At 43.6% G+C, this 27,965-nt stretch overlaps 1 protein-coding gene across 1 annotated transcript; it reads right to left on the bottom strand.

Moving 5' to 3' along the window:
• Nucleotides 1-1,336: 1,336 nt before the first annotated feature.
• On the bottom strand, nucleotides 1,337-26,119 carry HDAC2 (histone deacetylase 2). The gene is made up of 14 exons (XM_029058496.2): nucleotides 25,879-26,119; nucleotides 15,263-15,375; nucleotides 14,202-14,319; nucleotides 11,337-11,411; nucleotides 10,366-10,504; nucleotides 8,961-9,102; nucleotides 7,266-7,358; nucleotides 7,061-7,169; nucleotides 6,165-6,305; nucleotides 4,959-5,067; nucleotides 4,366-4,496; nucleotides 3,093-3,248; nucleotides 2,179-2,236; nucleotides 1,337-1,709 (listed from the first exon to the last, which is right to left on the bottom strand). Exons 1-14 carry the CDS (start codon nucleotides 25,928-25,930, stop codon nucleotides 1,679-1,681), a joined length of 1,467 nt encoding a protein of 488 aa, XP_028914329.1. The 5' UTR covers nucleotides 25,931-26,119; the 3' UTR covers nucleotides 1,337-1,678.
• Between the last annotated feature and the right edge of the window lie 1,846 nt (nucleotides 26,120-27,965).

Below are 27,965 nucleotides of genomic sequence, written 5' to 3'. Positions count from 1 at the left end.
TTGGGCAGATATTGGAACTGAGGCCCAGAGAAGTGAAGTGACCTGCCCGAGGTCACACAGCAGGAGAGCAAGACAGGGAGCTCTGGAGCTACCCTCAGAGGTGTTTGACTATGATGCATTAGTAGGGGGGCGGGTGGGGAAAGAAGGGTTTTGTGCCAATGTCTGAGACAGTGCCCATCCCTTTGGTCAGCGAAAGCTGCTGCTTCTGTTTTATTCAGATAGTAGTAAGTGAAGGGCCAAGCAACAAACACCATTTCTCCACGAGTTCCATTGGGACTGACTTTGCCTGTAATTTAAAGAGCACAGTGCGGTCCAGAGATTTATCTGCAGGACTCCTAAATTTATTTGAAATCACCTTTCCCTGTTGTGTTCCAGAAAAAGTATAACCCGGATCCGACCGGATTTCTCATTATACAAATAATCAACTGCCATTCAACTCCTGCACTTGAATTACTACATTTTTAATGAGCTCTATCCCCATTTCCTTGTATTTGAGGCCAGAACTAAGACCTGTTAGTTGAAAATCAGGTCAATAAGAGAGCCCTGAACTGAATGACGAAATTGACTTTCTGAACTTCCAGGCCTACATTAAGCCTCTTCTGAGGCGAAACAATCTGTCTTAATTGAGCTACGCCATCAGCCTTCAAAATGTTCGCAAACAGTCACCGATTTGTCGCTATCAATCGATAGCAAGCAATGGCACATACACCTACTTTTAATGCAAATTTTCAGTTTAACAAAATTGCCTTCGTTTTCTTTCATCTGACTCTTTTTTTTAGGTCTGCTGCACTTGTTTTTAATTCAGAAAATTACTCCAACTGCAGATGCAGAGGAAAGTCCTTGCTCTCAAGTTTTCAGTCAGAGGCAACAGGTAAGCTTCAGTTTGAATACTGTTAGCCCTTATAATTGCACCAAACAAAATCCATCTGTTTAATAGAAATTGTTAAATGCTTACTAGGTGCTGGTTGGACACAGTCTCTGTCCCACATGAGGCTCACAATCTTAATCCTCATTTTACAGATAGGGTAAATGAGGTACAGAGAAGTGAAGTGACTTGCCCAAGGTCACAGCAGACATGTGGTAGAGCCAGTAATATAACCCAGGTCCTTCTGACTCCCAGGCTTGGGCTCTATCCACTACACCACGCTGCTTCTCAGTGTGGGATACAGTTTTTAGTGACAGATCAGTTTTTAGCAAATGGGGTAGGAAGAAAAATGCCAGATTACCAGTGCCAAAAAAGGGAGTCTGACCATAGAATTCTCAGATATGCTCCTGGCCTCATTTCCTCACAGCGCACTTTAGCCTAAGGTACAAATAGACAAAAGACAACCCCCAAGTGCAGTTTTTTTTTTTAATAAAGATAATTACAAAAGAGGTAAAATCAGCTCAGAAAGGCAAATTACTTATTAGATCCATTTTTTAGACATAACGTAACTCATCCATTTTAAATACTATCACGTAGAGCATGGTGGAGAAAGGCCTTTCGACTTCATAATTAGAAACTCATGATACAACTTGCCAAGAAACAAAAAAAAGCCGTTTTAAAAATAAATACGGTCCATGCCAAGTAGTTAAAAATGAAAAGTCAGCAGTCTCTCAGAAAGAAAACTGTCATCTTCCCCTAGTATTTTCCCACTTGAGTACTGTGTCCTGTAATTGGTGTGAGGTTCTCATTAATTTAAGGATTGCTGAGCTGTTCCGATTTGGCTCTGTTCAAAAGGTAAAATATCCATTTAAACTAACTAGGTCACACGGTTTTGGTGTGCCCTGTCCCAAGCCTCCCCCCACCTCCTCCCTCCCACAACCCCCCCACCCCATCCCTTCCCCTCCTTTATTTTGAGGCCTGACCCTCCCCAACTCTTCTCAGCTCCAGCATTCACATCCCAGCAATATCCCTCCTACCTCTACTCCAAGGGCAGGCAGAGATCTAGGGTTGATCCCAGAGGGCAGGGGGAAGGGATCTGACCTAAATGACTACACTGTTTACAGACTGAAAACTATAGATCTTTTGGCTGGATTTTGCAAAACTGAACTCTAACATGAATTTTCATTCTTTCCACACTCCCTTTGTCTAGCCACTCTCCCCGCTGTGCCTAGTTTTGGAATTTTTTTTAAGCACAGCAGCAGGGATCTTTTAGCCTCAATCAAGAGAGTTAGTTAACCAAACATTTGGTTTACCCTTTGGTGTCTGTCTTTTCACCACTGCTATCCTTGGATTTGTCTTCCTCCTTAACATCTGAAAATAAACATGAGAAAGGGTAAGTCAAGCTTGGGATACTTTTAAAACTAACTTCAAAAGTCCAGGAGATCTAACAAGTTGCCATTCAGGCCCCAAAATAGAGCAGGAAAAAAGACAAAAACATTTTAAATAGCAAAGCCTATTTTTAACTTTCATAGAAACCATTACTCCCACACTTCTCATGCATTAATTTGAATAATAAGCTGTTTTGTATAAGGAGATCATTTTAATGATAACTTGTTTTGGCCCACGCCTCTGAGCCGGGCATAAAATCCTGCTTTTTGCTGTTTCTGAACTATAAGCTTGTTGAATGCATTCACAAATTCTACAGTGTGCAGGTGCTTAGTATAGTAGTCTGCACCCAGTAAGTGCTCAATAAATACAACTCATTTCTGCAGTAACTGCCTGACAACATATCAAAAATGAAACCTGGTCAAAGATCAACATGAACAGTCTATCGGCAACACCAATGAAAGTCAAACTACACTTTAAGGTTGTTGTGGGAGGGATTGGTAGGGAATTCTCTCCCAAGTGCTTAATCAAATACGATTAATCAATCAAAAATCATTTCAAAACTAGGTAAGTGAGTGAGAACAAGAAGAAAAATTCTTAAGATCTTGAAAGTAGCAAAAAGGGAAAAATGGTTTCCAGATCTGCTACCGCAATAACTTGTGGGGGTTTTATTTCAGTATTTCAAGAAGCTCATAAAAATGAAGGGTTTTGGATCCTTCTTCACATTTGTCTTTTGACAGTCCATTTTCCAAAGCTGGACTTGTAGGGATCTTCCTCTTGGGAGGCAGAGTGAGAGTGTTAATGAGTGACATTAATTTTTCCATTTTCAACATCTCCTAACCTGCTTTCTTGTCCTCTGTTTCTTTCTTGTCTTCTTCTATTCTGGCTTTCTTTGCTCCTTTCTTGTGATCAGCCACATTCCGACGCCCTCCTTCCCCTTCATCCTCAGAGTCGGAGAACTCTTCATCACAAGCTATCCGTTTGTCAGATGCTCTAACTGAAATATAAAGGTCAATATCCATTAGCCAACAGCATTACAGCAGATTAGTTTGGGACGAAAGCTAAACACTTATACATTTCTGGAATATGCTACTGCAACTTGTTCGGCAGTTATTAAAACTTGATTTGTAGTTCCGAAATGAAGGACGGAACTCGAGAATTACTTTATTTTTTTTTAATGGTATTTGGTATGGCACTAGGCACTGGGGCAGGTACAAACTAATCAGGCTGGATGAAGTGCATAGTCCCCCAAAGTACTCACAGTCTTAATCCCCAATGAAAAGATGCAGTAACTAGCACAGAGAGGTTAAGTGATTTGCCCAGGGTCATACAGCAGACCAAGTGGTGGGGCTGGGATTAGACCCCAGGTCTGTGCTCTTTCCACTATGCCAACCTGCTTCTCAACATGAATTTAAGAAAACTTAAGCTAGTTCCAAGAAGAAAGCACAAGAACACCTGCCTGGTAAGTACTTCCTTAGCACTATTAATTCTTGCTGGTGTTTGCAAATGCCCAAATGCTGCTTAGTGTAGGATCTGTAAAGAACCTTTCCTGGACAGGTATCAGACTCCAGGCCCAAACCAAAACTGATCTAGATCCATGTCTTTACAGAGTAGGGAGAAAGAACATTTCCCAGGAGAAAAAAAAAATGACCAAACCCTTCAAATATCACATCCATTCAGTTTTGCCAGAATGCATGCAGAACACAGTGGCAGAATTAGGGAAGGTTCTTTTGACAACCTTCTGGCTACAGCTCCCTTGTTGGTCACAGGAGAGTAGTAGCTTTCTCAAGACCAGAGAACATTCAAGGCCCCTAGGAAGACCATTAAAACTACTTTAAGGATATTTCTATAGGAAACAGTGCACCCCTTATATTCAATTTAAGGGTTCGGATTTTGGAGTCTTAAAGAAACCATCCCATTCAAATCCTTGTTTTCTGGAAAACATGGAATACTTTTCACAATTCTCCAAAGATTTTTTTTTATATTCCAATATTTTAAGCACTTCTCCCCATCAAAAAAATTTGCCAGCCAGAACTGTGACTGGTTGAATTCAAGAAAGTGATTAAAAAAGGAGAGCATTTTAAGTGTTCCGCTATCTCAGAACGGTCCCTTACTGGAAATTCTCTTGTCTGGATCTTCTCCATCTTCATCTCCACTGTCTTCATGGACTGCATCCTCAGGAATAGCTTGCATCTGTACCCCGGGGGCATGAGGCAACATACGCAGGTTCTCAAACAGACGCTGTCTGTGTCGAACGGAGGGGGGTGGGGGGAAAAAGAAATCAACCTGGATGTTTTTAGGAAACTTTCAAAGCTCACCTAATATCATTCAGGTTCACCTTAAAGCTGTTCTGCTTATCCCTCTTTTAGTAAAAGAGGGATTTTCTTCAGTTTTCAAACCCATTGACTTACAAGGCACCCCAAAGGGCTGTTCTATAAATTACAATAAACCTCAGGGACCTTTCATGAATCTCACTTTGCATGAATTTTATCCTTTTCTCTATGCTTGGGTTCAATCAGGAAAAGGAAGCTAGATGCAGGCTTATACATTAATTGACCCCCATAACACTAAGCTAACCTACAAAAAGGAATGGTAGATGCCAAGGTGACTGACTTTAAGAAGGGCAATAGTGCCTGCCACCCCTCCAAAAAAAAAAAGTCAACCTAATGATTCCACACTACAAACCAATCTTACAATCATTACTTACTTGATCTTCTCCATATATTCTGGGGTGTTCTGGTTTGTCATATTTGAGGGACTAATGTGCAGCTTGAAGTCGGGTCCAAAATACTCAAAGTAATCGTTATATGGCAACTCTAGAAAAAAAACACACACAGCCAAAACAGGTTATAGACTGGAAATTGGAGCCAAATTTCAGGAGGAGTCGACTTCCCCATCCTGGCCTCACAACTTGTGGAAAGTGTATGCAAGTAATCAAGACCAAGAGTGGAAAAAAATAAGTGCTTAAATCGGAATAAAAGTAATTCTGACTAAGGATTAAGCACAGCCTCGTGGATAGAGGATGGGCCTGGGAGTCAGAAGGACTTGGGTATTAATCTCAGTTTCGCCACTTGCCTGCTGTGTGGCTTAACTTCTCTGTACCTCAGCTACCCCATCTGTAAAATGGGGACTATGACTGTGAGGCCTATGTGGGACAGGGACTGATTAACTGGTATCTATCCCAGGGCTTAGAACACTGCCTGACACAGATTAGGCACTTAAATGCCATCATTATTATGATTTTATCTGTAATTTATTCATGTATATTAATGTCTGTCTCCCTTTCCAAATGGTAAGCTCCTTGGGGCAGGGAAGGAATCTGCCAACTCTGTTGAACTGTACTCTCCCTGTCAGCTTAGTACAGTGGTCTGCACACCGTCAGTGTTCAATAAATATGACTGATTGGAAGAAACATTCAAATTAAGAATATGAAACATAATTATTAAGACTAGAGAGTTATTAAACCCCAGCCATACATGAGGGTCTTTTTTCTGCAGTTTCTGGAGTTTGTTCTCTTCCCTCCAAGAAGCTGTCCTTTTTTTATGTCTCTCAGTTTTTCACTACCTTCCAGGAAACAAAATCCCCCTACTTTCCTTCTGTCAGGAGGAATTCTGGGAAGGACAACCTAAATCCTTGCACTCCTCCCTCCAGGGGAAAGTTAAAAAGCTCTCTGTAAAACAAGATGTTACAAACCCCCTATTCTCATGTCCATATATATATCAAATCTAGACAGTAAGCGCCTTGTGGGCAGGTAATTTATCTACTTATTCTTATACTGTACTCTCCCAAACAGCGCTTTGCACGCAGTAAGTGCTTAATAATAATAACTAATGAATCCTCTCCCTCTTTAGTGTATTTAGGAGGAATTCTAATTTTGACCTTCTCAATTATTAACATTTGAGGGAATACTTACCATTAGGAATTTCACAATCTAAGGCAACAGCAGTCTCATAGGTCCAGCATCTAGCAACATTGCGGATTGTATAGCCGCCTCCTCCAAGCATCAGCAGAGGTAAGTTGAAGGTCTTCACAACTTCCACACATTTTGCATGGCCTGCCACAAAGAAATTAAACATCAAGTTAAATGTCAAGATTAGCACATCATGTTTTCAAAATCAAACACACCAAACAAATGGATAAAAATACGACTTCTTTCTCCAATAGATTCAAAATGTTTTAAATGAAGCATGAACATAATTAGCTAACCCATATTGTCATCTCCAAATTCTTTACCAAATACTTTGCACTCCAATTTGACTTTTTTTTGTATCTTCAACAAGTTACCAGGATAAAAAAAAAAATGTTTTCTTTACAGAATACACCCAACATAAGATTGCGAATATCAAATAATTTTCCTTCTTTTCTTTGGGGGAAAAAATATTCTAAATTTACAAAACAAACATTTAAAATCACAACACTTCTACAAGTGCCCCTTCTCCCTTAATTGACCAAGTCTGTTTTCCTATTTATTCAATTCAAGTGAATGGGCATCACTCAAGGATGAATTACCTTTAGTAATTCTGAATTCTGGACATGTTATTGTGGTAAACAAAACTGGGAATGTAAACTATCACACCAAATTACTTTCCAATATATACCACTGCCTGAAAATTCAATTCTTTCATTTTAGGAGGAAAAAAATGGAACAAAAGAGCTAGATCCGAAAGATAAAACCAAAGAAAGAATCCTCGGGCACATAATTAAGGCGTCCACATTCCCCAGTTAAAAAGCACGAAAGGGCAGAAAAACCTTCTTCCACATCACCTCACAATTCTAACAACTTCAATTAAACTGTTCTTCTACATTTACCTTTGACAGTTAGATTGAAACATCCAAGCCTGTCTCCCGACAGTGAATCTGCTCCACACTGCAATACTACAGCACTAGGCTGATACATTTCCATCACTTTTGATATTATCTACACAGAAAAAAAAAGGAAGACCGAGCATTAATCACCTTGTAAACGCTTAAATTAGATGAAAAAAATATATATGTAACTTATAAACACACTCACTGGTTTGAATATCTGTCCGTATGACTCATCATCTATACCATCTCTCATCGGAAAGTTGACGGCATAGTACTTTCCTTTTCCTGCACCAATATCCTAAAGATATAAAGTTAAATATAAGTTAGCTCATCCTGGTCCACGATAAATATTATTTAATTACATACCTAGGCAGCTTCAATTTCAAAGATGACATTACTGATGATAAGATCCTATCAGTGCACGAGGACCACTGATAAGACCGTTAATAATAACTGAGGTATTTGTCAAACACTTTACGAAGACTGTGAGCCCCATGTGGGACCTGGAATGTGTCCTACCTGATTAGCTTGTACAGTGCCAGGGTAAGGGTAAAAGTGCATGTAGCATAGGAAGGGCATAGAGTGGACAGTTTTGTATGGACAGAATGTCATAAAAAATGTCAGTAATATGATCGTGGGCTTAAGAACATCAGAAATCCACTATCAATTTCATTTTGTTGAAGACAGAGCACCATCTTGTGGCCTCATAAGAGAAGAATCACACCTACTCGGATTTGAGGGGAAAATTATTTCTGACTCCTGTACGCTGAATTTAGCTACCAAAAATCAGCCTATAAATGAATTGGACAAAATTCAGACTTGAATCGGATAGCAAATGCTTCCAAATCAGGGAGAAGAGAAATCTAGCAGATTTTTTAGCTTAAATGTGTCCCCACAGCTCCGAAGTCTACCACAAAAGGTAAAACTCTTATTTTCAGCCCATCACACACAAAAATCTCCATACACTAGAACTGAGCCAATTAACAGCATGCCTTATTCTCCCCTTCCCTTAAAGAAAGAAAAAACTAGACTAAAAGAACATATGTCCTTAAGAATAATTCACAGTCCTACTTCCCACACACTTCCACAATGTTAAACTGCCAAAGAAGCAGGGTTCTATACAAGTAGTAATAATAATGATATTTATTGAGCTTGATGGGATTCTGAGGCTCCACAATTGCAGGTGACACTAACTAAACTCTTCCTGGTGGTCAAATGCTTTATTTATGGGGATAGGCTAAAGGGAGACCTCATAAAACTGAAGACAAAATAATCCAAAGAACTACCGTACAAGCTCTGAGCAACCATGATCAACTCAGAAATGACATGTGGAGTCACAGTGACTTTCTTCAAATCGCTGGTTGGCAACTAAAAAGAGCCACAAGATCCAGGACATTATCAGGAAGGGCACAAAAAAGTTTTCCCCAGATACAGAACCGTGGACCCCCAAGCCTGGAATGCAATGTGTAATTCTGGCCCATTTTAGGAAGGGTGGTGAAAGGCAACTCTGTGCCTCAGTTACTTCATCAATAAAATGGGGATTAAGATTAAGCGAGAAAGCAGATCCAAACTGTGCAGTGATAATATATGACAGAAAAACTGGCAATGTGTTAGTTCTCTTGGTCAATTCAGCAATCAACCAACAAAGGAAAAGGGCCCAAAATAGTCTTCCTACATATAAAATATATACAAAATACAACTCCTATTTGGCACTTTATAAAGGTGTGCAGATATCGTATTCCTTAATAACAAGCAGGCTATAAAAGCAAGACCATTTGGTAAAATAACCAATACAGCTAGCTTGACAAAAATGCGAATTAATCAATTATCTGAACAATTAAAAAAATAAACATAAGTCAACCTGAACTTCCTCTATCATTAACTTAATTTGTGGTCTTACCCTTAAGTCTCCGGTACCAGGGAAGTATTCACCATACTTATGGAATGATACTGTCATAACCCGGTCTGTTGTATAAAAAGCTTCTTCAACACCATCCCCATGATGGATGTCGATATCAATGTATAACACTCTTTGATGGTATCTGGAAATTAAAAATAAACTTTTTTGAAAAAAAACAAAAAAAACCCAGAAAAAAATCAATCTGATAACACCTTTCCAGAAAAAAAAAAAAAGACAAACTAAACAAAGTGTCCGATGTTATATCTGAGTGACGATGGTCAACCGTTATTTATTCGCACATGCTGTCTTCTAATTAAACCAGTGAATAATTCAAATTCACTCCCATCCTAAACACAAACCAGAAGTCGACTTATCTGCTCTGTCTGAAAACAGCACAGAATTGTAGAGTAGTAGAAAAAAGCTCTTTAAATCTGGCTCCAATCTCAGCCTTTCACCCCAATTCTGTGAAGCTTTGGGAAGAAGCAGAGAATCCCTGCTCCCTAGGGGCAAAGGAGGTTGTCATAGCTGCTGCTAAATCCAGAATATTAGCTTCCCCTAGCTAAGATTTGGGGATTAAGAAGTCTTGCATCAATTTTCAAGAACCCAGATGAACCTTAAGAATGGAGTTCAAGATAGGCAAAGATTTTCAGCAGGATTAAGAACAGGCTACTGCCTAAATTGAACATGTTTTTCAGTAAAGCTGAAGAACCACCACCAGTTGGCAGAGCAAGCTTCAACTTCTATAGCCTCTTGCAAAGCTAGGAATCATATTATAACTCTTTATTTAAAGTGTTATGCTTTGAATTACTTTGGTAGAGAATAAATAATACTTTAGTGATGTTTAATGCAGGTAATGGAATTTCATATTTTTTTCCTCAGAAGTCCTGGAATCAGTTCCAAATTATAACATGTAAGTCTATGGAAAAAAACATAGTCCCAACATTGTCACTAATGAAATATCCACATTTTTGAGGAACAGATTACGGTGGAATCATGGGGTTTGCCTGACCTGGACTGGCTTTTCACTGCACAATCCCTTGAGCACAATCCTCTTCAAGCCCTTTGTCCTCAAGAACCTAGAGCTAATGTCTTTACACAAATGTTCTTAGTGAGTAAAAGTACATTTGTTCCCTGGCTTTCTTCCTTTTTCTTTCTTCACCCTATCTTTTGTAAAAAATCTCAGAAGTTTTATTTTTGAAGTTCTGCTCTTCACCGCTGGTTTAAATCTATTCAGAGAAACTCACAATTTCATTGCAAGAAACATGCACCATTAATTTTTATTGCTGGTGTAGGTGTACACTTTGTTTACTTTGAGCATTTCAACTGAAAATATAAATTCAAATATAATCTTTACAGCATCACCATAAAGTAATCAACCAACCCTTCAGTCCTAAAGTGAACTTACTTCAGTAATTCCAGGATGGCAAGCACAATATCATTCACGTAACAGAAACCTGATGCCTCTGACTTCTTAGCATGATGGAGACCTCCAGCCCAGTTAACAGCCATGTCAGTCTGCTGACGGTTTAATTTCACCGCCCCAGCTATGAAATAGAAAGGAAATAATTAATTGGCCATTCCAAAGGAATAGAGAAATGCAGACCTAGTACATGATTGTAAGTGCACACTCCTTGATCTTAAAGGATAAATGATTTCAAGGTCCTTCTAACAAGTCTGAAGAGTAAATTAGGAAAGCTTAATGGAAAGAGAATTAGAGTCCACAGCTAGTCAGATCGCAGGAGAAGAATAACACTTGAAGAGGTGAAACCTGCATGTGGCATGGGTATATTGAGAGGAGAGCAAGAGGAGAAGCATAAAGAAGGCACAGAGCAGCAGAAATTCCCCGAGTGAGGAAGTCCCAGGCTGGATTGGTTAACACAGGGTTTGAAAAGCAAAGCTATCCCTTGCTCCAGGGCAGCCACGCCTTAAAATTGCTCCCTCCTTAGATGAAGCCCGGATCAATGTTGGATCCCAGAACCTCCTAGGCCTGGTCCTTGGAGGACGTGCCTATGGAACAGAAATCCCAGAGTGGTCGGTAGTTCTGCTCTTGAGCCTCCCTCCCCACTAACCTACCCCAGTCTGCATGCATTGACCATGCTATCATAGATGGGGGAGGCAAAATGAGTTTAAAGCCGTCTCCTCACGGAGGCTTTCCACCTCTTGGTCCCACCTTCCCATTATGTCATTTTTCCTGTCACCGTTCCATCTGCCTAGCTTCCCCACTAGATTGCAGTCTCCTAGAGAGATGGAACCAGGCCTCCTACTCTATGCACCCAAGCACCCAGCCAAGTGCTCTGCTCACAATCAGTGAATAACATTCCAGTTTAAAAACAAATACAAAAGCACACTTCTGTACATGATGAGGTCATGGCTTACCTACAGACCCTCCGGTTGACAACTGGCAGAATTCGAACAGCCCATCAAACACAGGACAATCTTCTCCAACATTGACTGGAAGAAATACAATAATGCTCATTTAAAATCTAGTCCTAAAATACCTAAAGCAATTTTTTTTTAACCGATGCCACAAATAAGGGTGGCTACCCACTCACATATACTTGGAAGATAGTGTACTCTCCCTCCTCAAGAAATGACAAACAGGTTTTTGACAATTCATTGAAGCTCTGGATAATGTGAATGAATACTAGACGTGTCAAATGAGTAAATTTTTTAAGGTGTTTGTCCAAACGAGGCTCAACTCCTGGATTCCTTCATTCATTTAATCGTATTTATTGATGCTCACTGTGCAGAGCACTGTACTAAGCGCATGGAAAGTACAATTCAGCAATAGATAGATACAATCCCTATCCAACAGTGGGCTCACAGTCTAGAAGACGGAGACAGACAACAAAATAAAACAAGTAGACAGGCATCAACAGCATCAAAATAAATAGAATTATAGATATATATATGTCACTAATAAAATAAATAGAATATGTACAAATATACACAAGTGTTGTGGGGAGGGGAAGAGGGTAGGGGAGGAAGTAGGGGTGACGGGGAGGGAAGAGCCTGAGAAGACCTCCTGGAGGAGGTGAGCTCTCAGTAGGACTTTGAAGAGAGCTAGTTTGGCAGATGTGAGGAGGGAAGGGATTCCAGGCCAGAGGTAGGATGTGGGCCAGGGGTCGATGGCAGGACAGGCGAGAATGTGGCACAGTGAGGAGGTTAGTGGCAGAGGAGCGGAGTGTGCGGGCTGGGTTGGAGAAGGAGAGAAGGGAGGGAGGTAGGAGGGGGCAAGGGGATGGAGAGCTTTGAAGCCAAGAGTGAGGAGTTTTTGCTTCATGCCAAGGCTGTTAGGCAACCACTGGAAGTTTTTTAGGAGGGGGGTGACATGCCCAGAGTGTTTCTGTAGAAAGGTAATCCAGGCGGCAGAGTGAAGTACAGACTGAAGTGGGGAGAGACAGGAGGATGGAAGATCAGAGAGGAGACTGATGCAATAATCCAGTGGGGATATAATGAGAGACTGTACCAACAAGGTAGCGGTTTGGATGGAAAGGGCAGATCTTGGTGACGTTGTGAAGGTGAGACCGGCAGGTTTTGGTGACGGACTGGATGTGTGGGGTGAATGAGAGAGCAGAATCAAGGATGACACCTAGGCTGTGGGCTTGTGAGACGGGAATGATGGTAGTGCCATCCACAGTGACGGGAAAGTCAGGAAGAGGACAGGGTTTGGGAGGGAAGATAAGGAGCTCAGTCTTAGACATGATGAAATCTTTCTGACAGTGAGGCATAGCCTAATAAAAGGAGCAGCCTGGGAGTCAGGACACCTTGGGTCTACTCCTAACTCTGCCATTTCTCCGCTCTGTGTAACTTCTGGCATGTCTCAACTTCTCTGTGCTTCAGTTTCCTAACGGATTAAATACCTATGACTGTGAGCCTCATGTGAGATAGGGACTGTAGATTATTTTGAATCTATTCCAGTGGTTAGCACAGTGCTTCAAACATAATGTTGGTATTTGTTAAGCGCTTACTATGTGCCGAGCACTGTTCTAAGCGCTGGGGTAGACACAAGGGAATCAGGCTCAGTCTTAATCCCCATTTTACAGATGAGGGAACTGAGGCTCAGAGAAGTTAAGTGACTTGCCCAAAGTCCCACAGCTGACAAGCGGCAGAGCTGGGATTCGAACCAATGACCTCTGACTCCAAAGCCCATGCTCTTTCCACTGAGCCACGCTGCTATATACACCTATTAGGATTCCTATCAGACAGATAATTGCTCTCCCCAACTTCAAAGCCGTATTGAAGGTCCATCTCCTCCGAGAAACCTTCCCTGACAGCCTACGTCATCCTGACTTGCTCCCTTCATTCATCCTCCCTCCCAGCCCCACTGCACATATGTATAGATCTGAATATATCTGTTATTTATTTATGTCTATTAATGTCTCTCCCCCTCTAGACTATGAGTTCATCATGGGCAGGAAATGTGTCTGTTGCAATACTGTTTTCTCCCAAGCGCTTAGTACAGTGATTTGCACACAAAAAGGGCTCAATAAATATGACTGAATGAATGTATCCTCTTTGAAGATGATGTACTTGCTCAGAACAGTGCTTAGTACAGTGCTCTGCACACAGTAAACAATCAAATTAATTGTAAGCACTTAATACCCCCATTTATTATTGGTCCACTTGAAATTAAGGCAAGACTACGTACACTGTAAACTGTACGGTAAAAGTTTTTGTTATCTGAAACGCAAAGGATCCAGGGAGGTGCAAAATGGTGATTTAAAACTCATGACCAGCAGCTCTGCATCAGAGTGAAGTTACTCTGGATCTTACATACATTTGGCTGATCTGGATGGGAAACGATCCCCGGTTGAAAGTTACTGACTAAAATGAATACGACTGTTTGATAATCATGTGAGCAGGGAGCAGTAAATCCTTTCCAACTGGGGAGATTTTGCAGAACCCCTGAGGAGCTGTCAGAACTAGGCTTCGGAGGGGAAGAGGGGCCAAAAAAGTTACAACAGCCTACGTGGTTCCAGAGGTGATTTAGAGCCTCCTACTTCAACTGTGAGCTCTATGTGGGACAAGGGATTATGTCCAACCTGCTTAACTTGTATCTACCCCAGCACCAGAATGGTGCTTGGCACATAGCGAGCAAGGACCATAACAAGTACTATTAATAACTAATTATTAACCCATAATAGTTAGTAACTCATTAATTTCAAATACTTAAGGCCAGTCAACATGTGTAAGAACTATTCAAATTCGGGCCATCATTTTAAATTTCCAAAAACTTACATCTCTGCATCTGTTTGCTATACTCGGACATGTTGTCTGGTCTTATCGAGCGCAGAAATTTGATGTATTCATCACTGTGGTATTTGGTCATTTCTTCAGCTGTGGCCTTATGAGGCCTCTGCAAGGAAAAGGGAAAATGAAAAATTAACTTTTTAAGAAACTACATCAACAGTTTAGGAGAATTTGACATAAAAATAAGGATTGAATCTGACTTTAAAACTACTAATGATGCTATAACGGGTTGTGTTGTCTTATGCTGTGGAGTCGTTTCTAGCCACAGCGACACCTCAGACACGTCTCTCCCAGAACGCTTTGCTCTCCATCTGCAAAGTTGGAGATTTAATAAAATATACAAATAAAATAAATTTTGGATTTAAAAGATGCATTCTTAACCAGGAAGATGGAAGTCAAGGAGGGTAACCATCACACAGTTCCTCCAAGAAACTCCCAAGTGCTTAGTACAGTGCTCTGCACACAGCAAGCGCTCAATAAATATGACCGATGGATTGATTAACAAGGCTAAAGGTGGGGCGGTTTTTGCTTGGTAGTTTGTTTTAATGGCATTTGTTAAGCGCTTCCTATGTGCCTGGCATTTTACTAACAGGGTGGATACAAGATCATCAGGCTGGACACAGTCCATGTCCCAACTGGGGCTCAGTCTTAATTTCCAATTTACAGATGAGGTAAACTTGGGCCCAGAGAAGTGAAGTGTCTTGCCCGAGGTCACACATCAGACAAGTGGAGAAACCGGTATTAGAACCCAGGTCCCTGGACTCCCATGCCCGTGTTTTCCCATTAGGCCACGCTGCTGGGTGGTGAACGTAAGTGGGAGATAAGCAGTTTGTACTGCAACTTTGCACAGAGTAAAAGCTTAATATCAAAATTATCATACAAGTTGGTTAAAGCAGGTGATTCCAAAACTCAAAATGGCTGAAGACTAATGCCTTCAATTAAAAACACATAAAGGAGATTAAAGCATACTTAAGTCTCAATGAGCTGGTTAAATCGCAAATTCCTTTTTCATCGGGAGCACTATCGATGAACATCCATTTTATACTCACATAAATTTCCATTTTTCTGTACAAGCCATAGTTGAGCAGCAAGTTGTGGGTCATGCGGATCCGGTGGGGTTTCATGGGATGACCCTGGCCATAATAATAATTTCCAATATCACCTAGAACAAAAACAAGAGCCACATGCTCAATAACACCGATATCACAATTCTAGCAGATTTCTTTCAGAATCCCAGGCAAGGGTGAAATTTTGAGGCGACATCTCCAGGTACCTTCTTTACTTACATCAAGACAAAATGACAGTGTACCCATGGCTGATATTTTTTCTTGCCCAAACTCTTCTGAGACTATGGATTATTTCAAAATATCAAAATCTATTATTCCCCATATACTTCTAACTTTTCTCGATAAAAGGACAACAGAGGATGAACTGAAAAAGTCTACCTACAAATAGGTGTAACCTACTTCACAAGGAGTTTTAAAATGAACTTGACCCACTGTCCCTCAAAAGAATGAAATTCCTCTTTACATATTCTAATGCCAAATATAGTGCACACCAAAACTACAATCAACAGTTTAAATGATTTACCCCAATAAATTTTACTAATCAGTGGTATTGATTGAGCACTTTCTATGTGCAGAGCACTATACTAAGCTCTTGGGGGAGTACAATACAAAATTAGCACTTTTGCTGCCCATAATGAGTTTAGAGTATAGAGGGGAAGACAGACATTAATATGAATAAATTTAAAATACATAACTTAAAGATATGTACATAAATGCTGTGGGACTGGGGGAGGGATGAATACCAAATATCCAAGTCACAAATTCTATTTTGATTTCTATTATCCTAGAATTAATTGCCAAACAAACCAGAAATTAGCCTCAGAGATTGGAACCAGCATTATCACCGCTGGCTGACAAAGAATTGACTCTCTAAGGTTTTTTTTTTTTTTTTGTAAAATTAGTTAAATATCAGGGATTTCCCCGTACTTACCGGAGATTTACATGGGAAAACATTCTTCACTAAATCACATCCGCCCCCGTCTCCCACCCACAATGGTATAACAGCCAGCGTTTTTGTTTTTCATGGTATTCGTTTAAGCACTTACTATGTGTCAAGTACTGTTCTAAGTAGGAGGGAGGAGGATTTAATCCCCATTTTATTAAGTGGTTAAGTGACTCCCCCAAGGTCACCCAATCCATATCCCACAAGGGGCTCACAGCCTTAATCCCCATTTTATAAATGAGAAAACTGAGGCACAGAGAAGTGAAGTGACTTGCCCAAGGTCACAGAGCAGACAGTGGTGAATCTGGAGTTAGAACCCAGGTCCTCTGACTCCCACGCCCATGCTCTTTCTACTACATCATGCTGCTTCAAGCATTTGACTAGACTTAGCGCATTTTTTTACACTGGAATTTGAAAAAAAAAATTTCATAACATTGAATGTTAGTAGTTCACAATTTATAAATATGTATATGGGATAGGCCCACAGCAAAAAGCAATTATTTTCAAATTAAAGGGCATTTTATTTATATATGCAGACAAAATGAACCGTCACTGTTTATTATAAGGTTAATGTTAAAAAGATGGATTTATTCCATCCTTAACCAGGGCAAATACAACTGCATGAAAAAAACATAGTCATGTCCAGGAATGGAACCAATTAGCCAATAATATTGTACGGTTGTTGTGAGCAGGATCCCTGAGAAGCAGCATGGTCCAGTGGCTAGAGCATGGGCCTGGGAGTCAGAAGGACCTAGGTTCTAATCCCAGCTCTGCCAACTGTCTGCTGTGTGACCTTGGACAAATATCTGTGCCTCATTTCCTTCAACTGTAAAATGGGGATCCAGACTGTGAGCCCCATGTAGGACATGGATTGTGTCCACCCTGATTAGTTTGTATCTACCCCAGGTCTTAGTATGATGCCTTGAAAAATGACATTAACCACCTCGGCTGTATTTCCAAGCGCTTAGTACAGTGCTCTGTATTCAATGAGTAACCACTGATTGACTGACATACTATTTACAGAAGGAGACAAGGCAGCATGGCCTAGGGGATGGACAGAATTCGGGCTGAGAGTCAGGAGCCACTGGCCTACTGATCATACTTAGGCAAGTCACTTCACTTCTCCAGGCCTCAGTTTTCCTCATCTGTAAAATGAGAATAGGATAACCTGTGAACCTCATTTGGTATAGGGACGGGAACAAGAGACACTGTGAGCCCCTTGACTGGGATCGTATCCAACCCTAACGTTTTACGTGATCATTTCAAAAAACACCTTAGCAGTAGTTGCTAAATCCCACTTCGTTAGCTGATTTTTGGAGCAGGAGCATTAAGTTGGGGGATTTTCCTTTGAAGGATGACCTACAATGGGAACACTCTCAAGCTTTTGTAAAAAAGATACAACGTGGTATCTCTCTACTCACTAACAATCTGAATGTCCTTTATATGGAGAATATTAAAATAAAATGAGCATATTGGGGATTTGAAGTTGCCACGAGTTAAGGATCAATCGCTTCTATGAAAATTTAACTAACTACGGCTTTCCTTTTAAGATGCAATTTCAATTTTAAATTTCAACTCCAGTGTTGTAGGCATTCGGAAACAAAAACACTCAGGAAAGAGCAACCCGAGCCTACGGTACCCGATGCAACTTCAGCATGGGAGTTGTTCTCTTATGAGCAACTCTCTGCTTTCCTTCCTTGTTTGTCTCTGCTATCCTGTTTTATAATTCACTGACTCTAGATTGGTCAAAGGGTGATTTTTCGAGTTTGTGACTGAATCTTGCCTTTTGATTATTTCACCCCTTGGGACAACAGAGGAAAGGGGTCTTGAGGGGTTTTTGTTAAGCACTTACTAAATGCCAAGCACTATACTAAGCAGTGGGGTAGATACAAGATAATTAGGTCCCACATGAGGCTCACATTCTAAGGGAGAACAGGGATCGAACCATTCAATAGTATTTTATTTATTTATTGAGGGCTTACTATGTGCAGAGCACTGTACTAAGCGCTTGGAATGTACAATTCGGCAACAGATAGAGACAATCCCTGCCCATTGACAGGCTTACAGTCTGAGGGAGACGGACAAAAACAAGACAACTTAATCATGATAAATAGAATCAAGTGGATGTACACCTCATTAACAAAATAAATAGGATAATAAAAATGTATACAAATGAGCACAGTGCTGAGGGGAGGGGAAGGGAGAGGGGGAAGAGCAGAGGGAAAGGGGGAAAGGGGGGCTTAGCTGAGGGGAGGTGAAGAGGGAGCAGAGAGAGAGCAGATGGAGCAGAAGGAAAAGGGGACGCTCAGTGCGGGAAGGCCTCTTGGAGGAGGTGAGCTCTCAGTAGGGCTTTGAAGAGGGGAAGAGAGTTAGTTTGGCAGAGGGAGGGAGGGAACCAGGGATCCAACTGATCCAAACCAGTCAAATATTAGTAATAACTACTAACCTACATGATTTTGAAAAAAATGCCACCTAATCTTGAGAACACAATGGTTTTTTCCAGGGATTCTGGTCAGAGATTTAATATTGAATAAAACCAGGGCTGAGGGTATTATCCTCATCATCACTAATACCAATAATTCTGTTTGTGCACATGGTTCCCTGCTAGGCACCAGGCAGAGTCAGTCGGGCACTGATTCATTCCCCAAGTAATTTGTAGTCTATTTTGAAAAATGCACAAAATTCCCCCTTCAAAGCCTGGTCTCCCCATGTCAACTTTTTCTCTTGAGCATTTTTTTTTAAGGGCCTTCATGGGCTCTTGACTTTTCTGGTGAGAAGCTGCTGCCTTGTAATCACTGGCCCAAGCGTCCCCACGTCTTAGCCAGAAGGTTATGGGTTCTAATCCCGGCCCTGCCACGTTTCTGCTGTGTGACCGTGGGCAAGTCATTTCACTTTTCTGTGCCTGTTATCTCATCTGTAAAATGGAGATTGAAACTGTGAGCCCCATGTGGGACAGGGACTGTGTCCAATCTGATAAGCTTGTATCTACCATTACGTTAGTACAGTAGTACACGGGGTAAGCGCTTAACAATACCACAAGTGGCAGAGCCAGGATTAGAACCCATATCCCTCTGACTCCTAGCCCCGTTCTCTAACCACACTGCTTGAACATCATCATCACCATCTAGGCCGTTATTAGGTCAGACTGCATGGGCAGCTGCCGCCTGACTGGGTTAGAGCCTGGGTTTCTACCTTATGCATGATTTTACTATTTCAGTGGAGCACAGCTTAAATACTGAATTTGAATAAAATGTATAATCTCTCTAAAAAGTAGGGTTTTCATGTGGTTAACAAACCTGTCTCTCTTTTCCAAGCTTTTAATAATTTACTAAAAAGCTGCTATTATGTGCATTACAGAGATTGTTTTCTTAAAAACAAAAAAAAAGGCATTTTGAATGGGTTGAGATTTAAATGAGACATGCTAAAATTGTATCGCGGGAAGGAAAATAAAATAGTCTAATGAAAACAGCAAATATAAAACAACACCTAGTGCATTAACAAAACTCCCAGCAACAGTAACAATTAATGCGCTACTTCGGTCCATTTTAAAGCAACCCGTTCATTTCCTCAAACAACAAAATCCATTTCTTCTCCATTAAAAATTGTGAAAAGTGATTGTGATTAGTTCTACTGAGTCCTGTGTGGGACGGGTCCAGCTTGATTAACTTGGATCGAGTCCAGTGCTTACAACAGTGCTTGACACACAGTAAGCACTTAACAAAAACCATAATAACAACAGCACATGGCTCCACCCAACATTTTTCAAGTAGTTTTTCAGTCCGGTATTTGCTGAATGAACCCGAACAAGGGGACTCTCAAGTACTTTTACTAAACTGTCGGCCACTACACCGCTTGAGCACTGCTTCTCAACTTTCTTCTCCAGGGCTCGCAGAGTATCTCTAAGAAGCAAAATCACAGTGGGAGAGTTCACCCAGTCCCTGCCTTCGGAAAGGGGACCCTCAACTTCAAAGCTGATGGGTATCGGTGACTTCTTTAACCACCTCCTCGGCCTGCCCTGGTTGTTCTTTCCTGCTACTATCCCATAGTTAGGTCCAACCAAAATGCACCAAGAAGCAACGTGGCTCAGTGGAAAGAGTACGGGCTTTGGAGTCAGAGTTCATGAGTTCGAATCCCAGCTCTGCCACTTGTCAGCTGTGTGACTGTGAGCAAGTCACTTAACTTCTCTGGGCCTCAGTTCCCTCATCTGTAAAATGGGGATTAAGACTGTGAGCCCCACGTGGGACAACCTGATTCCCCTGTGTCTACCCCAGCGCTTAGAACAGTGCTCAGCACATAGTAAGCGCTTAACAAATACCAACATTATTATCCTGCCCTCATCCTCCTAGACTGTTACGCGCCTACCATGTGCCAAGCACTATACTAAGCACTGGGGTAGATACAAGATAACTAGGTTCCACATGAGGCTCACATTCTAAGGGAGAACAGGGCATGTCTACCAACTCTGTTGGTAGTATATGTACTCGCCGAGACACTTAGTACAGTTCTCTGCACATGGTAAGCACTCAATATCTACTATAAGCTCGCTGTAGGCAGGGACTCTCTCTACCAACTTGCATCATGCTCTCCCAAGCGCTTAGTACAGTCCTCTGCACCCAGGAAGAGCTCAGTAAATACCAAAAGCCCCTCGTTGGGTGGGGAACGTGTCTACCAAGTTGGTATTTGTTCAGCGCTTACTATGTGCCGAGCACTGTTCTAAGCGCTGGGGTAGACACAGGGGGATCAGGTTGTCCCACGTGGGGCTCACAGTCTTAATCCCCATTTTACAGATGAGGGAACTGAGGCACCGAGAAGTTAAGTGACTTGCCCAAAGTCACACAGCTGACTAGTGGCCGAGCCGGTATTCGAACCCATGACCTCTGACTCCAAAGCCCGTGCTCTTTCCACTGAGCCATGCTGCTTCTCAAGTCTGTTGCATCATGCTCTCCCAAGCATTTAGTACAGTGCTATGCACCCAGGAAGAGCTCAACAGAGTAAGCTCCTTGTGGGCAGGGAACATGTCTACCAACTCTGAGGCATCAAGCTCTCCCAAGAGTTTAGTACAGTGTCATGCACCCAGGAAGAGCTCAATAATAGACCAAGCTCCTTGGGGGGGGGAACGTGTCTACCAACTCTGTTGCATCATTCTCTCCCAAGCGCTTAGTACAGTCCTCTGCACCCAGTAAGTGTTCAATAAATACTACTGATTGACTGTTCAGGCCTCAAACAGTATCGGTCAGCATCAACCTCCCCCCAAATCCCTACAGATGGGCAGGGTCTCATTGTCACCCTCGCCTTCTCTTTCCCTGCAGGCTCAAGGGTCCCCAAATCCTGGATGTCACTGCCAAACCTTTACCCAAACCGGGAGGGGGGGAGCCTTTTTTTCTCCCCCTCAAGAGGAACAAAGAGCGGTGGGCACAGCAGGCCAGGACTCCATCAGGGTGGGCTAACACACACAAGGCCAACTGGGCCTTCCTCCCCCAGTTACCCCAGGGCCACGAAACTGGAAATCCTGTGCAGGGGGTGGGGGAATAATACTATTTGTTAAGCGCTTCCTATGTGCCAAGCACTGTTCTAAGCACTGGGGGGCATACAAGGTGATCAGGTTGTCCCACGTGGGGCTCAGTCTTAATCCCCATTTTACAGATGAGGGAACTGAGTCACAAAGAAGTTAAGTGACTTACGCAAAGTCACACAGCCGACAGGCGGAGCCAGGATTAGAACCCATGACCTCTGACTCCTAAGCCCGTGCTCTTTCCACTGAGCCACGCTGCTTTTCAGAAGAAACTTTCATTCACTCACTCCATCGTATGTATTGAGCGCTTACTGTGTGCAGAGCACTGTACTAAGCGCTTGGGAAAGGACAATCCAGTAATAAAGAGACACAATCCCTGCTCACCACGAGCTCATAGTCTAGAGGGAGCTAGACTGGTAAAGTTGGGTAAACTTCTTACTTAGAGAAGCAGCGTGGCTCAGTGGAAAGAGCATGGGCTTTGGAGTCAGAGGTCATAAGTTTGAATCCCACCTCCGCCACTTGCCAGCTGTGTGACTGTGGGCAAGTCACTTAACTTCTCTGTGCCTCAGTTACCTCATCTGTAAAATGGGGATTAAGACTGTGAGCCCCACGTGGGACAACCTGATCACCTTATGTCCTCTCCAGCGCTTAGAACAGTGCTCTGCACATAGTAAGCGCTTAACAAATACCAACATTATTATTATTATTATTATTATTATTAAAACCCCGGTGCCCGAGAGAGGCAATGGAAAGGGGGAGATCTGGTTGGAGGAGGGGGGCTGGAAAAGGCTGGGGGAGATTCCTGGGGTGCGAAAGACAGGTGAAATCTCCTCCAATCCTTCCCAGCCCCCCGGGTGCAGAGGTGGGAGAAGGAAAAGGGGAAGGGGCAGAGAAGAAGGTGGGCAATGGGGGTGGGATACAGAGGACAGGAGGCCTTCCTGTACTGAGCCCTCCTTTCCCTCTGCTCCTCCTCCCCATCGCCCTGAGTCCCTCCCTCTGCTTTACCTTCCTCCCCGCCCCACAGCACTTGTGTGTGTATATATATGTGTATATTATGTATAATATATGTATATTATGTATATATGTGCATATTTACTATTCTATTTATTTCATTAATGATGCATACATACCTATAATTCAATTTATATTGATACTACTAATGCCTGTCTACTTTTTATGATGTCTGTCTCCCCCCTTCTAGACTGTGAGCCTGTTTTGGGTAGAGATTGCTATCTGTTGCTTTACTGTACTTTCCAAGAGCTTAGTACAGTGCTCTGCACACAGTAAGCACTCAAGAAATACGACTGAATGAATGAGGAGGTGGGAGGGGAGAAGATGGAGGAGCCTGTGAGGCCGGTGTTAGGTAGGCATCGTCTCTGCTGCTGAACTGTACTTTCCAAGCGCTCAGTACACAATCAATCACACAATCAATGCTCCATAAATACGACTGAATGAATGAGGGGGTGAGGGAAGAAAATGGAGGAGACTGTGAGCCCGGTGTTAGGTAGTCATCATCTCTGCTGCTGAATTGTACTTTCCAAGCGCTTAGTACAGTGCTCTGCACACAGTACGCACTCAAAAAATACAACTGAATGAATGAATGAGGGGGTGGGAAGGGAGAAGAGGGAAGAGGCTGAGCGCTCGCTGTTGGGTAGGCATCGTCTCTGCTGCTGAATTGTACTTTCCATGCGCTCGGGACAGTGCTCTGCACACAGTAAGTGCTCCATAAATACAACAGTGAATGGATGAGGGGGTGGGAGAAGGTGGAGGATTCTGTGAACCCGTTATTGGGCAGGGATTGTTTCTATCTGTTGCCAAATTGTACTTTCCAAGCTTAGTACAGCGCTCTGAACACAGTAGGTGCTCCAGAAATACGACTGAATGAATGAATGAGGGGGTGGGAGGAGAGAAGGTGGAGGAGACTGTGAACCGGTTGTTGGGTAATCTGTTGCCAAATTGTACTTTCCAAGCGCTCAGTACAGAGCTCTGCACACAGTAAGTACTCCAGAAATACGACTGAATGAATGAATGAGGGGGTGGGAGGGGAAAAGGTGGAAGAGACTGAGAGCCCGCTGTCAGATAGGTATCATCTCTGCTGCTGAATTGTACTTTCCAAGCGCTCAGTACACTGCTCTGCACACAGTAAGTGCCCCATAAATACAGCAATGAATGGATGAGGGAGTGGGAGAAGGTGGAGGAGACTGTGAACCCGTTGTTGGGCAGGGATTGTTTCTACCTGTTGCCAAATTGTATTTTCCAAGCACTTAGTACAGAGCTCTGCACACAGCTAAGTGCTCCAGAAATATGACTGAATGAATGAATGAGGGGGTGGAAGGGGAAAGGGTGGAGGAGACTGTGAGCCCGCTGTTGGGCAGGGATTGTTTCTGTTGCCAAACTGTACTTTCCAAGCGCTCAGTACAGAGCTCTGCACACAGTAAGTACTCCAGAAATGTGACTGCATGAATGAATGAGGGGGTGGGAGGGGAGAAGATGAAAGAGACTGAGAGCCCGCTGTTGGGTGGGCATCGTCTCTGCTGCTGAAATGTACTTTCCAAGCGCTCAGTACAGTGCTCTGCACACGGTAAGTGCTCCATAAATAGGACTGAATGAATGAATGAGGGGGTGAGAGGGGAGAAGGTGGAGGAGATTGTGAGCCCCTTGTTGGCCAGGCATCGTCTCTGCTGCTGAATTGTACTTTCCAGGCGCTCAGTACAGTGCTCTGCACACGGTAAGTGCTCCATAAATAGGACTGAATGAATGAATGAGGGGGTGAGAGGGGAGAAGGTGGAGGAGATTGTGAGCCCCTTGTTGGCCAGGCATCGTCTCTGCTGCTGAATTGTACTTTCCAGGCGCTCAGTACAGTGCTCTGCACACAGTAAGTGCTCCATAAATACAACAATGAAGGGATGAGGGGGTGGGAGGGGAGAAGGTGGAAGAGACTGAGAGCCCGCTGTTGGGTAGGCATCGTCTCTGCTGCTAAATTGTACTTTCCAAGCGCTCAGTACAGTGCTCTGCACACAGTCAGGGCTCCATAAATGCAACTGAATGAATGAAGGAAGGAATGAATGAATGAAGAGGAAGGGGAAGGATGGTGGAGGAGGGGCGAGAGAAAAGGTGGAAGAGAAGGGCGGGAGGGGTCAGTGCAAGTGGGGAGAGGGTGGGAAGCCGGTCCTTAGGGTGGACACCCGCAGGATGGGCAAGGATGGAGGAGGAGGAGGAGGAAGAGGAGGAGGAGAAGGAGCAAGGAGGAGGAAGAGGCCTTCCCAGTCTGAATCCTCCATTTCCCTCTGCTCCTCCTCCCTCTCCTCTTCCCCTCCCCCCCAGCACTGGTGCAGATTTCTATATTATATATTATTCTATTTATTGTATTAATGATGTGCACCTATCTAGGACTCTCTTTATTTTGATGCTATTGATGCCTGACTCCTTGTTCTGTCCTGCTGGTCTCCCCCTCCTAGACTGCGAGCTCGTTGTTGGGCAGGGATGGTCTCTATCTGCTGCCCAGTTGTACGTGCCAAGCGCTTAGTACAGTGCTCTGCACGCAGTCGTTGCTCAGTAATGAATGAAAGGAGAGGTTTGCAAAAAAGCAGCCGCAACAGCAGCATGGAAGGGGCTCCCTTCCCGCCCTGGGAGCTCATCGAGGGCCGGGAATGTGCCTGGTGCTCGGCCCAGCGCTTCGCACACCGTAAGCACTCACTGCATATGCAGGGAATGACCGTGACCACGACGGCTTTTCAAAAAAATGCAAAAAAAAAAAGGGAGGAAAAGACTGGATTCGGCTCGGACAGTCATAAAATCCAACAACCGGCCCTGAATTGCTCTGCAGTGTCAGCCCAGGGTTGTGCACCAAATACTCATAATTCTGGTATTTACGGCTGTGCATTAAATACTGATCATCCTGGTGTTTCTTAAGCCTGGGCGCTAAATAATAAAAATAATTCTGGTGCTAATTAGGCGCTCACTACGTGCCAGGCACCGTCCAGACAATGAGTCGAAGCAAAGCAGCACTTGGAGGGTGCTGCGCCCCGGCGCCTCACACCGACTTGTACTTTCCCAGAGCTCGGCACAGCGCTCAGCACAGAGTCAATTGCATTGACTCTGCATTGCATGAATGAATGGAAAATCCGGGCCCAGCCCACTCACCGTCGTAGTAGTAGCAGACTTTCTTCTTGCCGCCTCCCTGACTGTACGCCATGGGCCCCCGCTGGTGAGCTCCGGCTGCAGCTGCTGCGCTCCCTGCGGGAGGGAGAAAGGGTCCTGGGTCCGGTCCTGGGTTCTAATCCTGCAGGAGCTCGGGGACGAGCTGGGGCTGCAAGCCGGAGGGGGAGGGGGAGGAGGACGAGCACTTGGTACGGTCCGAAGCGGGGGAGGCGCAGGCAGCGGCGCGAACCGCCGACACTGGCGGAGGGAGGGGGACCTACCGGACCCACCCACCGGCGGCGCGGGGGGGACGCGAATATATAAAGCAGCCCCTTTCCGACTGTCCCGGCCCCCGGAGCCGTCCGAACGGAAGACACGGATTTATAATTTCGATCGAAATGGGGGGAGAGGACGAAAGACCTCGAGGGCCTCGACGGCTGAAGCGTTAAGGGGAGTCCCCCCCCGGTCCGGATGGTCGCACCCGCTCGGCGCCTGCGCATTGAGGCGCGCCTGCCGCGGACTCCGCCTTCCCAACCGAAGCATCGAAGAAAGCTGGAACAAACCATGTGGCGGCCACGGGGGGGGGACGAGGAGTGGTTGGGCCCTGTCAGGGCGCCCGCCCTAATGAACACGCGGTGGCCCCAACTTTCCCCTCCATTCCCTCTGCCTGCCCCTTCCCCCCTTCCTCCTGCTCCCTCCATGACCCTCCCCCTGTTGTCCTCTATTTATCCACGAATAAAAGTCCATGAATAAAGATCCCAGAAGGGGGTCCTCTCCCTCCCTCCCCCCCACCCACCTCCCAGGCGATGGGGATTGTCAAATCCTCAGGTTTAAAGATGGCGGCCGGAAGGCCAAGGCAGCCATGCCAGGGGGAGGCCAAGCTCATCCCCAGACACGTTCATTCATTCAGTCAGTCCTATTTGTTGAGCGCTGACTTGGTGCAGAGCACTGTACTAAGCGCTTGGAATGCACAGTTCAGCCACAGATACAGAAACCATCCCTGCCCAACAACGGGCACACGGTCTCAAAGGGCACACGGTCTCAAAGGGGGAGACGGCAAAACACAACAAGTAGTCAGGCATCAAGATAAATTCATTCATTCCATAGTATTGATTCATAATAATAATGATGATGTTGGTATCTATTAAGCACTTACTATGTGCAGAGCACTGTACTAAGCGCTTGGAATGCACAGTTCAGCAACAGATTTAGAGACCATCCCCACCCAATAACAAGCTCACGGGCTCAAAGGGGGAGACAGCAAAACACAACAGGTAGTCAGGCATCAAGATAAATTCATTCATTCCATAGTATTTATTCATAATAATAATGATGATGTTGGTATCTATTAAGCACTTACTATGTGCAGAGCACTGTACTAAGCGCTTGGAATGCACAGTTCAGCAACAGATTTAGACACCATCCCCACCCAACAACGGGCTCACGGTCTCAAAGGGAAGACAGCAAAACACAAGTAGTCAGGCATCAAGATAAATTCATTCATTCTATAGTATTTAATAATAATAATGATGATGTTGGTATTTGTTAAGTGCTTACTATGTGCAGAGCACTGTACTAAGTGCTTGGAATGCACAGTTCAGCCACAGATATAGACCATCCCCGCCCAACAATGGGCTCACAGTCTCAAAGGGGGAGACAGCAAAACACCACGAGTAGTCAGGCATCAAGATAAATTCATTCATTCCATAGTATTTAATAATAATGTTGGTATTTGTTAAATGCTGACTCTGTGCAGAGCACTGTACTAAGCGCTTGGAATGCACAGTTCAGCAACAGATATTGAGACCTTCCACGCCCAACAATGGGCTCACAGTCTCAAAGGGGGAGACAGCAAAACACAAGTAATCAAGCATCAAGATAAATTCATTCATTAATTCAATAGTATTTAATATTAATAATAATGTTGGTATTGGTTAAGTGCTTACTATGTGCAGAACACTCTTCTAAGCGCTGGGGGAGATACAGGGTAATCAGGTTGTCCCACATGAGGCTCACAGTCTTAATCCCCATTCTATAGATGAGGGAACTGTTGCCTAATTGTATATTCCAAGTGCTTAATACAGTGCTCT

The sequence above is a fragment of the Ornithorhynchus anatinus genome, chromosome 2 (genome assembly GCF_004115215.2).
Source record: "Ornithorhynchus anatinus isolate Pmale09 chromosome 2, mOrnAna1.pri.v4, whole genome shotgun sequence".
Lineage (NCBI taxonomy): Eukaryota > Metazoa > Chordata > Mammalia > Monotremata > Ornithorhynchidae > Ornithorhynchus > Ornithorhynchus anatinus.
The sequence above is the reverse complement of the archived record's forward strand: the minus strand, read 5'-3'. Positions and strand labels throughout refer to the sequence as shown.

Bases quoted from the DNA above. Each gene is read 5' to 3' on its own strand.
- HDAC2 (XM_029058496.2), bottom strand. From the start codon at position 25,930: ATGGCGTACAGTCAGGGAGGCGGCAAGAAGAAAGTCTGCTACTACTAC. The intron at 6,306-7,060 runs GTAAATGTAGAA...TCTTTGTGGCAG, and splicing joins TTTCAATCTAACTGTCAAAG to GCCATGCAAAATGTGTGGAA. The intron at 5,068-6,164 runs GTAAGTATTCCC...TTTTTTTTCTAG, and splicing joins AGATTGTGAAATTCCTAATG to AGTTGCCATATAACGATTAC.